This window comes from Filobasidium floriforme, assembly GCF_021052385.1.
Source record: "Filobasidium floriforme strain CBS 6241 chromosome Unknown HD553scaffold_28, whole genome shotgun sequence".
Classification (NCBI taxonomy): domain Eukaryota; kingdom Fungi; phylum Basidiomycota; class Tremellomycetes; order Filobasidiales; family Filobasidiaceae; genus Filobasidium; species Filobasidium floriforme.
Window position 1 is genome coordinate 422883 of NW_025763649.1, and position 15043 is coordinate 437925.

General features: G+C 53.4%; 4 protein-coding genes across 4 annotated transcripts; 1 reads left to right on the plus strand and 3 right to left on the minus strand.

Moving 5' to 3' along the window:
- Positions 1–2665: 2665 nt before the first annotated feature.
- HD553DRAFT_319921 (40S ribosomal protein S24) lies at positions 2666–4315 on the minus strand. Its single transcript, XM_046181085.1, has 4 exons — positions 4017–4315; positions 3169–3450; positions 3012–3083; positions 2666–2928 (listed from the first exon to the last, which is right to left on the minus strand). Exons 1-4 carry the CDS (start codon positions 4017–4019, stop codon positions 2878–2880), a joined length of 408 nt encoding a protein of 135 aa, XP_046032896.1. The 5' UTR covers positions 4020–4315; the 3' UTR covers positions 2666–2877.
- Positions 4316–6778: 2463 nt separating this feature from the next.
- Positions 6779–9400, minus strand: HD553DRAFT_278150 (armadillo-type protein; the record flags this gene model as incomplete). Its single annotated transcript, XM_046178031.1, has 8 exons — positions 6779–6992; positions 7072–7298; positions 7366–7703; positions 7783–8028; positions 8102–8216; positions 8292–8534; positions 8638–8865; positions 9017–9400. 8 exons carry the CDS (start codon positions 9398–9400, stop codon positions 6779–6781), a joined length of 1995 nt encoding a protein of 664 aa, XP_046032897.1.
- Positions 9401–10181: 781 nt separating this feature from the next.
- Positions 10182–10593, plus strand: HD553DRAFT_277950 (putative mitochondrion protein; the record flags this gene model as incomplete). Its single annotated transcript, XM_046178018.1, has 2 exons — positions 10182–10467; positions 10559–10593. The coding sequence occupies 2 exons, from the start codon at positions 10182–10184 to the stop codon at positions 10591–10593; spliced, it is 321 nt and encodes a 106-aa protein (XP_046032898.1).
- Positions 10594–11116: 523 nt separating this feature from the next.
- On the minus strand, positions 11117–14839 carry HD553DRAFT_319933 (uncharacterized protein). The gene is made up of 5 exons (XM_046181086.1): positions 13185–14839; positions 12799–13096; positions 12614–12734; positions 11649–12555; positions 11117–11554 (listed from the first exon to the last, which is right to left on the minus strand). Exons 1-5 carry the CDS (start codon positions 14607–14609, stop codon positions 11465–11467), a joined length of 2841 nt encoding a protein of 946 aa, XP_046032899.1. The 5' UTR covers positions 14610–14839; the 3' UTR covers positions 11117–11464.
- Between the last annotated feature and the right edge of the window lie 204 nt (positions 14840–15043).

Here is a 15043-nt window from a genome sequence, read left to right on the forward strand (position 1 = left end):
TCCTGTGATCTCGTGCCGTTCGCAACTCCAGTCGGATCGAGTCGATCGACTCGACATCGTCGGACCCCGCGCGGCATCGACATCGACCGAGCCAGCTGATCGACCAGGTCTGCGCGACATGCAGTAGCTTTTAGCTTTGAGCGAGTCGAGGTCGATCTTTCCGCTGACTTGATAGCAGCCGTTCAACCAAGATCGTTCCGAGCAACCAACCTCCAGATACTCTGGAAAGGTGATCGCCGATTTGCGATTGAAAATGAAAGTGATGGGATCGCCGGCGCGTCATCGATAGCACCAACACGACCTCTCGCGCTTAGCGCTGATTTGTCCCGACTTGTATCGGAAGGCGCTCGATCGATCGAGCGCAAGACGACTGCAACCTTCCGGCTCATATTGTGCCTCGGCCAATGAGAGGTGACGTAACCACGATAGAGCATGTCATTCTGGACGACTGCCTCGACTCGCGAACGGCCTATCCGCTACCGTCAGCGTCTCAGGTGGCGGTAGGGTATCTGAAGGTCCGCTCTCCCTGTATCTCCAGGTCTCCTTGCGTCACCACGTCGAGATCGACCACTTCGCGGGACGACCGATCGGCCTCTTCTTTTTCTGCGAGATTGATGCTATTGAAAGAGTACCATCAAGCCCTACTGAGAGACGACAGCAGTAGATCATGTTCATAGTCGCAATGCCCGCCGCCGAGGCCCCAGCCCAGCCCGCCGCTGCACCTAGGACGAAGCTGGCCGCTGGAAAATCCCAAAAGGCTGCCAAAGTCGATGCCCTTGTAGAAGTTGCCAAGGATATTGTGGACAACAGCTCGTTAGCCATCGGGGCCATCTATCAAGTTCGCAAGATCGTGGACTTAGAGACCATTTTCCCGTTCAGCAACTGGGCGTTTTCCCATAATATTTCCAAAGTAATCGTCATTGGATCGCGGCTGCTTGATTCCTGAACATCTTCTCCCTCTCACCAACTATTCTGCGCCGCGCGTGGGCGCTTTTGAATGCAACATCTTTCTCTTACCAAATCCAAGTCCGAGAGCAGGGTCAACAGAGCATGTCGCGAGAGGAAGAGAACCTATCAGCCGAAACGCATCATCAGGTACCACCTCATCAAGCCATGAGAAGACGAATCCCAGCTCCGAGTGGACCTACGCAACAGGCCAAGCGGGCTTTGACATCGACTCGATCGTGAGAGAAGTGATCAGGACGGGCAATATCGATGCCGAACCTGCAGAAGCAGGGAACGATGAGACTCGACGGCCGCTGGATTGACTTCACCCTCGACTGAGCGATGACGATGACGGCGTCGATTCGCCTGCGTGTCGTTTCACACGACTCTCCATTCTTGCAATATTAATCGCCAAACCTCCCGATCAAGCTCCTCAGCGGTAGGTTACTGTCTTGGGCAATGGTTATGGATGCGGGAAAACTCAGTAGTGCTGGGGACTTGAACTATTGCCACTTGCACTGTGTATATGAAGCCTCTGTTTGCCCTTATATCTGACTCGTTTCAAGCGCGCTTTGGTCTGACCTGAAGCTATCAAAAGTAACATGGGTGACGGATATCTTGATTCTGTCTGTTTACTGCCACAAGATTTGCTCCAGAGCATTCGTTTCGGTGACCGAGGGCGGGCAGGGTTCCTGCACAAACAGGGGAGTCAGAATTTCCGCAACCTTGTAGTTGGCCATCTTGATCTTTGACATTGGGAATTTGATCAAGAGCCTTGTGGGACCGGAGCGGCCGGGCCAACATGAACGAACAGACCTTTGACACCTCCCTACTTCTTCACCATGCAATACAGGGCATAGAGAAGGTGCTTGTCTAACGTGGATCCTTCGATGACCAGCCATGATTTCGTGCCCTTGACCCGTCGCCAAGAGTGATCAATGCACTGACGATGCAGAGGCGCCCGGATGATGATGGAACGGGCAGCGATACCATAAGAGCTGTATCCGGCAACGTCGGTCGATGCAGGGTCAAGGTGCTCCGAGGGAGACGGTGGCGATGACGATATGCAATATCAAGGCCAGTGGACGTATTCTGTAGTAATGTATCAGTAGGGAAGTGCATCGAGGATACAAGATGGTCAGAGGGTCGGCCGGGATAGTCGGTCTCCCGTCATGAGCGAGAGGCCCCTGTCATGGAAGCGGGCGATCAGGATCGGATGTGAGCGAAGAGGATGTGGGGATGTGACCGGAGAGGAGGGTGTGTGTAAGCGAGGTCGGTGTATGGTTGCCTCGCGCCTCGTGTTAGTCGCTGAAAGACCGAGATAGGATTGATGAAAGAGTCAGCAGATCCAGCAGATGATCAGGCTCGATGAGTGCGACGGATGTGAGCTGGATCTACGCCGGTTCGTTATGAAGAAGCATAGTCGAGGCCGATCGAGTTGATGCGAGACCGAGGAACACAACGCCGACTTTGTGGACTGGGCGGCTAGTCGCCAAGTGGTAGATTGTCAGCCTCGACGTCTGTACGTTGCGGCGTCCGCCCCGAAGTCGTCGAGCCGTCCTCTCAGCGTTTGACGTGATCTTCCTTATCAACGTACTGATTGTATCAGGGTCCCCACCCTGATCTCGCCGCCGTGCCGTTGAAGCCGGATAAGCACGACACCAAGACCGAACGACTCTCAACTGACTGGGCACCCGAATTGGATCACCAAAACCCCGAGGCGGAAAAGACGAAAGATGGGAATAATCGTCATGCGACAAGTAAAACAAATCTCCCATATCGAGATACCGGACGTCGCCGACCGATCCGTCTCTTTTTGCTAGAAGAAGAAGACTCCTAGCGATCCATCTCCTCGTCGTCAGACCGTCTTGTTCCCAAATCCCGTCCGGCTTCGAGGGCTCTAGCTCGTCAAGTGGAGAAGGACGTGGTCGTCTACTTCTTCTTGGCGGGCTCACCAGCCTTTCTCTTGGCGGTACCTCGGACCTGCGAGCGTGAATCATCGAATGCAAGGTAAGCCGACACGGTCGAAACGAGAATGTGATCCGAGGTGAAACTCCGCGACTGACCTTCTTCTGCCTGTTCTTCCTCTCCTTCCTGTTCTTCCTGTTGGTCTTGTCGACCTTGGGAGCGAGACCAGACTGTAGATGTCGCAAAACCAAGGTCTCTTGTCAGCCACCCGACATTCTCGTCTCAACCAACATCCCCGCCCAACCCTGAACGCACCCTCACGAGCCTGTGCTTGGGCTCAAACTTCTTCTGGGACTCTTCGTCATCGTAGATCAAACCGAATCCGGTCGACCTTCCACCTCCAAACTTGGTCTTGAATCCGAAAGTGGAGACTCGGCCCTTGTCAGTCTTGTACAAGGCGGCGAGCTTCTCGTTGAGCTCGGACTTGGAGACGGTGGCTCGGGTGGGGTGGAGGACGTCGACGACGAATTGTCGTCGGTTGAGGAGACGGTTGGTGATGAACTTGCGGGTTCGGACGGTGATAGGGCCGGTGGGATCCTGCGAATAGTGGGCGGGATAGCAGGTTAGTACGAGGGTGGAAAGACAGACTTTGCGGGTCGGTCGGGCGAGCAAGCGAGAGTAGAGCACAAGGAGCGACTGGGGCTAGCAGGAGGGCAGACGGCAAGTTGTAGTATCCTCGTAATGTAGGCTGAAGAAGGACCGCGGAAAGAGTTCCCTTGGCGTGTCGATCTGTCCATGTCACTCGCCGGTTGTCTTGTCCTGAGTCGCCGAAAGAGGGCCGGCCCGGTACATGTCCATTCCGTCTTCCTCGTCTGTCATACAGCGTCTTCCTAGACTATCCCACGATCCCTTTCCAATACTGCTCCAACTCATCTCATCCGCTCGAGGTCCATATTGCGTTTGTCCAAGAGAGCTATCTCTATATCCTCGATATCCTCGTCGTTTGCTGTCCGTTGTATCCCAGTCCAAAGCGATTGCCCTCCGTCATCTGCCATCCGATTCCCATCCAGCCGCATCCCTACGCTCGCATCACGCCATCCTCTCTCGTTCGACGTCCGCTGCCCCACACCGCCCGACCGTAATGCAACTTGTGAAGGACTCACCATCTTGAAGGTCGCTCTCTTCTCTCTTGATGGGTGTCGGAGGAGGGGAGGAAGAAGAAGAAGAGGTCCAAAGGCTAGGATGATCACGTCGATTCGAGCTCGAATTCGATGTCGAGGTCGTCTTCGAGGTTGCCCGCGTGAGGGGAAAACAGCCCACAAACCAAGGTCGACGCAGGGTCCAAGCTCAAAAGGCACTGCTAAGCCGAGCCAGCGAGTACAGCGGTAAGATATAAATGTCAGGCTCTCAGCCAATTCCGTGCGCGCGCGTCGGGCTTATCGCCGTGGGGAGGGGAAGAACAGGTGCGCTTGCTAGAAATGCGCTTCGAGCTGGTCATGAAAAGCTCAACTGCGAATGGTTTCACGTTTCAGATTGGTAGCCGCGTTATCGATGTTTCACGAGCGAAGCGTTTGCGGCTGATAGGATCAACGAACGGAGTTCTCGGTGCCTTGAATCGAATGTCAGAATTTAGTGGTGTCAAGATGTTCTTTGTAGGAAAATTGGGTCGTGACAACCTGTTGAACTCAGATCTCGTTCATCCCGCGTGAGGTGCGGTGTAGCGACGGATCGATCGCGATATCGCATGTCGAAAATTGTAAGGGAACTCCACCTGCGATTCCTCGATCACTTCCATTGCAGCGAGGTTGTAGAAAAGCAAGACTCTAGACGCTATGAAATGGCCAGCGTTGTGTGATATGTGGTGATCGAGTACAGGCAAAGCAGCATTTGTGTAATTGGCAGGAATCCGCTACGCGTCCGTGATCCGAAAAGTGGCAAGTCGGCGCAGATGCAGTAGCGTTATTCCAGCATCGTGCAGAGACTCGTCATAGATGGTGCAAAGTGAATAGACAGCGAGTAAACCGCGCATCTTTGCGAAACAGGCGCGATTCTGTGCCACTAGAGTTTCATAACCGCCATTCAGAATTCGGTCTCAAGCAGACGCCTAAACGACATGGCGACGATCGAGCTGAGATGAGGCGGGTTGTGCAAACCCCTCCCTCTAGCAAGTTTGGACGAAGTCGAGGCACATCGAGGAATTATCGCAAGTCGTAACGACGCTATCGAGATGGGACGTTGTGTCTGAGCAAGCGCACTTGCTTGCGTATTCGTACAGCTCGATTGAAGATCCCGTACCCGAATGGGAGCTCGATTTCTTACCGCTATAGAGGGAAAGAGAAATCTGGGCATGAAGGCCTACGTAACTGATCTTTACCGCGGATCATCTTGAGCTTCGTCTATGACGAGAACGGCGGTTACGCACCACTCCGATCTTCGACACGCACTTCTGCCCTCCCCTACCAGATTGATTCAACCACCAGGACGCACGTCACCTGGAGTCCCCGAAATTCTAGGAAGCGCTTGTTTTGGAAAAACATGACATATAGAAATCGCCGAGGTTTCGAATGCTAGCACTGAGACGACACCCAGAAGGTTGTGCCGCTTCGAAGGAACCGGGTGCGATCAGCCTGCAAGACTTTCAGATCGCCTCGATCAGGCAAAGCAACTGCTTGAAATGGTTGTCTGGCCACTGCATGAGTGTCTTACTGCTTGCAGGCCATATAGCATCTGGAAATCGGAATTGATAATCGCTTGCCAGCGCGAAGACCTTACCTTCCCACCGGTGATGAGTGGAACAGGTATAACCTAGATCCGAGGCAGGACTTTGACTTGTCGCCATCATAGTACGAGATCTTGCGGCGCATAATCTATATATGTGGGGCGTCCGATCACTTGTACACAACGTCTACTAGGAGGTGAAGCCGAACTGCGATATACAACGATATCGTTGCTGCCGTTCATCACTATCGTCCATGCACGCTACCGCGCTTGGACGTGCAATATGTACCTGGTGAGAGAAGCGGGGATGTACCCAAATGATGTGAGGGAGGCGTAGCCGACAGGACAGGTCCAACACTACCCATACTGCAGCCACTCTTGCCGCTCAATCACCTATATTCGACTCGTCCAAGTTTCTGGCCCGAACAACTGCGCTGGTAGTTTAGACTTTTTCCTCTGTGATACCTTCTATCCGCTGCGCTACCATTCTTGTTTCTTCTGACGAAAGACAGAAGCCTTCAGACTATGCGCTGGGCTGTCCTTCTGGCTCCTCTCGTTCGTTTTCGAGATATCAAACGCTGCTGTGGGGTGTCCTGCTGCTGCCGCCTTAATCAGCCATAGCGTGCATCCTTGCAGTCGACCGCTTGTGAGTCGTCTCCCAGGGAACAATGAGGGACTTGGTGACATCTTGCAAGATAGCTGTATAGCGGTGAATCAGATGGTTGCCCAACAGCGTTTACGCTAAGAAGCATGCACCTTGATCATATAAATGCAGCGCGCCAAGGTCGAGCCTGAAGATCGCTTGGAACTTCCGCAAGCTGTTCGTCAGCCCGTCGATCTTCTTGTCAAGACGTTGTAGTCGGGACAGATGAAAACTTTCTCCCTGACTTTGGTCAGTGTCTCGTGTAACTTTAAAAACGACACGATCGTCTTCGAAGGATGCCGCCGGACTGTCAGTCTGTCAATATCTATCAGCGATCAGCTACAAGCTAGCCGGCGCGCGCTAGTCAAGAGCCATGCGACGATCAGTGCCATCCAGTTTCGGGCCTGCGGTATTGAAGCTTCAATCAGAAATCCCAGCGCCTTCCTCGAGCTCGTGCGTGATTCATTACATTGTCATTTCAAAGAAGCAAAGAAAGGAGACTGAGTGAGAAATACATGAGGTATCTCGAATGTATGGAAAAAATGGAAGCGATCGATGAGCGAGTCAGGATGTTGATGTTGGAGCTTCTATCGAGACTTGATGGCGTAAATAGGGAGACGGGCAGAAACGTGTCGATACGCGCCCGTTCATGAGACTATGGGAGGAGTTATGCTCTGTAAGCGAATGAAACGCTGCGGAAAGAGTGCTGCGGAAATTCTCACCAATCATGGCGTCACCGCCGCCTTCCGTTCGCTCCATAGCTCGGGTGGCAAAGTATCTACAGATAAGATGAGAACCGATCTGACATCAGCAAACTTGCACATTGACTGACACCTCTTGACGTCGCGTCCACCTACCGAACGTCGGCATCCGAATCCTCTTGCAGCCGTTGCAGAGCCGGGATGATCTCTTGCTGAACGACCTCTTGCCCAGCGGCATCGTTTTGCAGCACCGATGCCAAGACCTCGAGCGCCTTGGCCACGTTGAATCGAATGTTGGGGATCTCGTCGTTGCATAATCGTAGGGCGGTGGCGAGGATCTGTTGTTCGGTGATCGTCTCGGTGTTGAGCGACGGGGCGATGGTCTGCGCGTAAGGGTTGCACGGTCAGCTTTGACTCGAAGCGAACGATCATCTATACACCTCAACTCACAGTAATGGAGAACACGGTGGTCATCCTGTAAAGATAGTTCGGGTGCTTGCCCATCTCGACGATCTGGGGCAGAATGGTTCCCTTGGCCCAGTCCACACCGAAGACGTCGGTCAACTTTTTCAAGTTGATCGTAGCCGACTCTCGGATGCTAAAGACGGTGTCTCCCAACCACGTCATGCAGAGACTTCCGAGCTTTTCGTCGAAAAATTGCACGCCGAGCTGAGGCGCGAGGAGGGGAATGTATTCGATGATGGCTTGACGGACACGCCATTGCTTGTCCTCGGCGAGCTGCATGATGGCGGGCAACAGGGCAGCTGACAGTTCCTCGATTCCGATGACTAGAGAGGTTAAGCGATGAACGTCAGGAGGTCAGCATTGGTCTTTCTCCCCGCTTCAAGGTGCAACTGCGCAGCTCACCATCGTTGACCATCTCGAGCTTTCCGATCAAGTGCAGCCTGACCTCTGAAAACTCGTCCTTCAACAGCGTAAGGAAGAGGGGCAAGAGATGCTCCTTCGTAGCCTGTTTGCCGAGTAGAGGCGCCAACCCGCTGATCTGCTTGGCGAGAGCGGCTCGGACGTGTTGAGAGCCGTCGGTCGTCAAGGTTCGGATGCAAGGGAGGATCCTGGCGAGGATAACATCCCGGTCAATAAGCTGAGCGAAGCCTGTCGGACCGAACAACATAACCCGTCAGCTTCAGTATAGGATACATGATCTGACATCAGAACCTAAACGCACCTGGCAATTGACCCGAAGCGGCGGTCCTGACTTCAGCCTCGTTGTCGGTCAACAACTCGGTATAAGCCTTGACGAGTTCTTCCCTAACGATGTCTTGTCCGACGGCATCGGCGAGCTATCCAATGTAAACGTCTTGATCAGCATCTCATTCTGGGTTCCAAGGCCATCAACCCGACGACCCGCGACTCACCTCGACGAAATGGTCTGCGAGCATATACCTAACCCTCCAACTCTTATCCGTCCAACTGTCCTGCAGATGCTTCCCCAAGTCGGCCTTGATCTCCTCGTCCTTGAGTTGACTGCAGATGGCGATCAGGTCGGGGATAGTCAATAACCTCACGCTGTCCTGATCGTCGGTGGAGAGACGTTGGTAGAGCGGGATGATCTCGGATTTGAGCAGGGGAGAGTGGGCGGGGAATGCTTTGGCGTAGGGCTATTGTCGAATGATGAGATTGTTTGACATAACATGGGCGACAACGAAATGTCAGCTCGTGTGCCATTATTGCATATAACGTAGAAAAGGAGCCGGGACTCACTCCGAGTGCCTTGGCAGCAGCCCTCCTGACCATGGGCGTATCATCCGTAGCCAAATCCTTGAACAACCCCCTCATCTCTTCCTGGTTCGCTTCATCCACCAGAGGATAGGCCGTAGCGAACAAGGCGCAGGCAGAAGTCCGGGAGGTGAACCAGTCTCCTCGGGCGAGGCGTCGGAGAAGGGGGAGGAAGTGGGCTTGCAGATGAGGGAGGGAGAGGAGGGGGGTGATCTTGTTGATCGAGTCCGAGGCCTGTGATACGAAGCCCAGAGTGGGGTGAGGGTTCAGGTTGAAAGTCGATGTTGACGTCGAGATAGGAGTTCCGATTCAATTGAGGTCAAAGGAAGGTGGATTGATTGGAAACATCAGTAACAGTCAACACGCCTGACATGGCATCGGCTCTTTGACTCGCCTTCTCCCTAACCAGGGTCTCTTCGACAGCAGCCAAGTTCTCCAAAGGTCCCAAGATCAAGAACGCCCATTCCTTTCCTCCTACATACTCTGCGAACCCCCCAAGTTCCTCGGCTAGGACGAGGAGGACTTCATCCTCATCATCCAGCTGGTCCTGCAAGAACGGGATCAACTCTTCCCTCGTCCTCTGAGGACCCAGGGCCAGGGCGATGGTAGATAGACGACGGATGGAGGCGAGACGAAGGTGGACGTCGTCGGACTTGAGCTCGTCCATGAGCAAGTGGATCGGGTAGAGGGCGTCATCGGAAGAGGTGGCTCCTCCGGAGGGTTGTTGGTATTGTTGGACGCCTTCCATTTCGGACATCGGCGGGTTCGAAGATCGTCCTGTTTGTTACGGTGATGATTCAGTGAGAGCCTAAGCTGTGTAGTCTGTGATATATGACAAGAGGAGAAGAAGAAGTAAAGGCAGATCGTCAGATAAGTCTTGAAGATGAGATCGAGGTTCATAACCCGAACATCAGGCGGTACTCACGCTTCGGTCGACGGTCTCCGAATCGCAATCGATTCGTTCGAGGTCCTGTTCCGTGATTCCGCAGCAGTCGTACGAGGATAGTTCCGTTTCCAGTCCGATAGAACAGTGAGATCGATGGCAGTGATATGTAAAGGTAGGTAGGAAGACGATCAATTGATGTCGTTCACCTCTTTTGCACAACAACTGTTCGTCGACGTCTTGTGTATGCGAAGAACGCGACGTGATCGGACGACGGCGATAGCGGGAAGTATCACTTACGAGGCGATGAGAGTGAGGCTAGCGAGTATGTGGTAAGTGGTGGTGACAATATGTATGACAGTTGTTGCCGTTGTGACTCTGTTGATGTCTCCCACCCTTTCTCTAGCGATTGGCCTGTGTCTGTGTGTGATGTGTGATGGTGATGGTTGATGGAGCTGACACGTAAAGTCTGAGCTTACGTAAGCGATAGGAAGGGTGAGGGGCGACCTCGAGCTTAGCTTTCAACCATCTCCTACGATCGATCGACATCATATCTCAATCTATACTCAACTGCACTAGCTACAACACCAAGAGACACACACCAGGTAATCCTATTCCACGCTCCGATAGCATATAACTAGCCATCATGTCCCGCCCCTCCGCTCAACAACTCGACCAGCTCTACAAACAGACCCTCGCCGCCTCGAAACGTTTCGCCTCGTACAACTTTCGCGAATACTTCGTCAGACGTACCAACGAGAGGTTCACCCCCTTATTATCCTCGGCTACTTCGGGTAGTGTGGATGCATCGGTAGATCAAAAGTGGTGGGAAAAGAGGGTACAGGAATTGGACGTGCTCAAGCGGGCGGGAGAGGTGAATAGGACTTTCCAGGGGCCGAAGATGGTCATCGAGCATGCTAGGCCGATTACGGGTGAGCCCATCTTATCATTTCAAAGTCCAGGGGAGATTAGAATTTGTATTGATCACCTTTATTTCTTTCCCGACAATCTGCTCGTATACAGCCGGCGGTGGAGAGGGCGTCGAAGCCAGTCCCTAGAGCTCTCCCCGGACCATCACCACTCTATCCCTCTCATCCATTTCATTACCATCTACCTTCCACCTCTACCTTTCACATTAATTCAACCCGAACCTCAGATCCGAAGATATGGAATAACGACTGCTACTGTATTATCCCCGCCCTCCGATCGGCATGTATACAAATGCCATTTCAACAACCTCGGGCGATGCGTATCGTATACCTAGTGTGTATCATCACTTCCCCAATACTTTGCTACGGCGCTGTACGACTGCATGTGGATAAGCTGGAAGATCTACCTTGATCGTCGATCTTCTGGGAAGCGATGCGAAGGGGAGGTACAGCGAAGGAAGGATGACAGGCTCTGGTTCTTTCGAGGTGGGTCGAATGGAGAGGACCGGATGGAACTTCGCTCACCTTGAACTTGAGAACGTTTGGTCCATCAGATCGGCGGAAGGACGAAGATATGATCGTTACATCGTAGTGTTATGTGCTCATTCGTATCTTTCAAGCATTTTCTATCTATACAAGACCACGTTCGGGTTTCAGCGACAGCGTGATCCGTTTCAGGATCGTTAAAGCGCCTTGTCAGAACTAGACGGCTGCTGCCGTGGATAGAATGCCGTTGTTTCGAAAGATCCCTCGGCGGTGCGTAAAAATCGCCCGGTCGGGCTCGAGTGACGTATCGAGACGACACCGCTGCACGCAAAAGAACTTACTCCAGGCCAATATATATATGTCGCCGCGCCTAAAATGAACGCGTTGATAGGATGCGACGAAGATGAAGAAGCGGTCGCTGGCTGGACAGAAGGAGAGACGAGCCCTGGCGATTTTCTTATAGCAGTGATGTTAGGGAAGGCGGCTTCACCGAGTCTCACGGTATATGTGTGGTTTATCTGGCTGGTTTCTTGCCCTTTCCGACATCCGCGTCCGGTAATCTGAGCTCGGGCGGAGCGTCCGTGTCCTCGTCAACATGCTTTCTCTGAGTGAATCAACGGATGCAAAGGATAAAGACCCCAACGTCTGAGCTCCAAACGTGTGCGCGCGCACGAATAGCGTTCACGAGCAGTACTCACCTTTTTTCCGTTAACTTGTCCGGTCCCCAAGAGTGGATCCATGCCAGCCCGTGCGATCCAGAGCGCACCATCCGCAGTAAGGAGATCCATAGGTGAACCAACAGGATACTTTGTCTTCTTACGAGATTGACCAACGAGGATTGCTATCTTCTCCACAACTTCAACGCTGAAATTACCCAACAGAGGGAACTGATCTGGACCCGCTCCCTTGACGAGAACACACGGGCTACCACCACGAGGTGTCATGTCGGCCGTCGCGCCCGATTCGGCTGTAAGGTCGAGATAAAGGTTGAATCCACGGATCCTTCCTGTGTCGGCGTTTTCTCTGACGAAACATGTGTAGCGGTTCTTGGTAATCTTGTCATCTCCTACGGATTGAGATAGGCGGTTCTTCACTTGAACCGCTATCACATCGACTTGATCTGGCCTGAAGTTGCCCGTCGGTGACGTAGCAGAGAAGTAGACCGGGATAACACAGTCAACGTCCTGCTGGTCAACGGTTCCCAAGAGCGCCGCCTGGCGGGTCCAAGCCTGCGGGAGGAGGGTAGGCGGGGCGACATCGTCCAATGTGAATCGTTCCGCGAGTCTAGCATAGTGGGTAAAGTTCAACCAGTGCGTATCTGCCCACTCAAGCAAGTCGTTCGACCACTCCGTCGGGCCTAAGAGTTCTTGCAGAAAGTCGGTCACCTTGACGAAAGTGCTTGCGTTTTTTTGCTTGACCCCATCGACCTTCGGCTTTGCATTCTTGACGCTCTTGTCCATGGCATATGACATCAATAATCGGGCAAGCTCCTCGCCATTCCTACTGTGGTGCAATCGGTGGGTGTCCATGTCGTTCACCACGGCGTTGACGACGTGGCTCCACCAAAAGTCGGGTTCCTCGCGGAACTCACGCGCGACGGCGAGGCTAAGTGAAGATCGCCAGGTCAGACCTTTTCCCCAGACGAGTATGCACGCAGAAGTACCTGAGTAACGGTTCGGACGGAACACCTGTTTGAATTTCACCTCCGACCGTCTCGATAGAGTGGATGGTCCGCATATGGTGAGATACCTGCTTCTTGATAGATTGCATTGCAGATTGTGTATCTGTTACGGGAAAATTCTCGTAAGCACGAATCGATTCCCGCCGCAAATTCCGCCGCGACGTTACCCTTCATGCCGGTGAAATCCAACGGCAACCTTTGACTCGCAGCAGCGATGATCACGTTGGCCGGTACCTTCTTCAGATCCGAGGTTGATAATAATACCAAGTCGTACCCGGTAAGTCTGTAGAAGAGCAACGGCGTCGTCCTCCGGAACGCGCCGGGTCCATCGAGGTCGAGCCCCCACGCGTAATATGGGTCGTTGAGAAGTGGCCTTCCCATAAGACTGAGGTTATTGTGTAAGTCTTCAAAAGTTGCTGTCTTCTCCCCTGTGAGGATCTGGTTGTAATCCCTCGACTGCGGTTGCTGCATACGACGCGCATGGAGATCAAGGGGAACGCATTGTGAGTATACGACTTGCTAGGCTCGCTGAACTGTCCGAGCGTGATCTCACCTGTAACAAAAAGACGTCTTGAGGCATGGCGGTGAAGGGCGGCGGCAAGATCAGTTTATGCGGCGCTGTTCGCAGGTCAGTCCTTCCGAAGCTGCTGGGGTCCTCGATATCGGTGAGCTCGACGACCTTGTGGTTGGTATCCAAGAGCAGGACTCGAAATTTCGGGATCGGATAAAAAAACAACAGTCTTCGCAGCGCTGTCAAACGCGTCTTGGTCATGCTGATCGCCTCGTCGATTGCAAGAAAACAGTACTCGTCTTTGATCAAGTCCTGCAGAACCTCGAAAGGTTCTCGAAGGGTCTCTGCGAGTGCACGATTCAGTTCCTCGCCGGTTGATCTGCTCAAGTCGTCTAGTACGAGACGCTGTCTCGAGGCCGACTGTTGAATTCGTCGCAGTAGAGTGTCGCGGGGAGACCTTCCTCTTGTCAAAGGCTTAGTACCCGCAGACTCCGGTCTCAGCCGGAATCCTGGGGTGATGTCGTTCATGAGCACAGCGGATGTCCTCTGTACAAAGCTCGCCCAGCAATCATCCAGCTCGGGGTTTTGCTCCTTGATGAAACCGGCAAATTCGGTGGCGAAAGCCCAAAGCCAGCTGGCCACGGCTATCAGAGCTTGGCCTGTATTCTCGAAGCCCTCATCGTCGTCGTTGTCGGCATCACGATGACGATGCCGAGTCCTCACCCTCTCCGGAACGAGGTGCTCATATACCTCTTGATCTTGACTCGGTGCGGACTTGCGTAGTTCCGCACTCGTGCTGTTTCCTCTCGCCATGATCGGATTGTGCCTGATGCAAGTATACAGGCCGAGTCGCTTATGACAGAGCTGCATGACCGCTCTCGTCTTGCCCGTCCCGGACGACTGTAGGACCGCAAAGACCGGGACGTGGTCATACGGTCGCTGCTCGGTCAGATGGTCATCTAGGTCATCGACGACCCCGCCGACGAATTCGTCCTGAAAAGCCCAATCGACGTGATCCAGCGGAGGAGCTGCACGACGACTAGCTTCGAGGAGGAAAGCCGTGATCGGACAGTCTGCTTGGTCAAGGGACTCCATCTCTTTTGGCCGGACGCTAGGACCAGAGGCGTATAGATATACGACTTCTTCTATCGTGGAATCCTTTATGCGCCGAAGTTCGTCGTCACCGGGGAGAGGACTGGAGTCGTAAATGTCCTGTGCGTGTTCCTTCATGAGCCGCGATAGTTCCCAGGACCTCTCGACTACAGACGAAAGCATCGCGACCAGGAATAACTGTCCGAACATCGGCGGTGTTCCCGTTGCGGAAAGATCCTTGAGCATGTCACCCACCCCGTGGCGGTCCGTTTCGTCCAATCCCTCGAGGTGATCCCTCACACTCTCGACGATGCTGGGCGGAAAGTCATCCAAGGCGTCTTGTATTTGGACCCTCCATTCCTTGAGTGACGACATGATGCTTGTTTCCCGCTCCACACGGGGTCTTGAGATTGGGGTTGCAAGGGATCAAATTTGATACCTGCGAATCGAGAGTGATGATCGGACTGATTCGCAGGAAGACGATTGTGCAATGCGTGGGTTGAACCGGTGGGGGCTTGTTCCCGAACGGTCCTGGCGATACCAGGCTAGGAATGGTGAGATAGATCCTCGAAGCACCAGTATAGAGAGAGGGGACGATCTATATGTATCGAGTGTCTGGCTGATGATCGTCTGACGACGTATGTCCAGTCCAGTCGACATCGTCAAGTGTACTACTGTGTACTGTGTCGGTCATCCGCGTCGTCACGTGACCGATGATGCCCCAATGGGACAACCACCCCAGGCAGCACTCCCGGTCAACTGCGATTATTGAACCATGATGATCCATGCATGTTTGAGCAAAGCAGCTC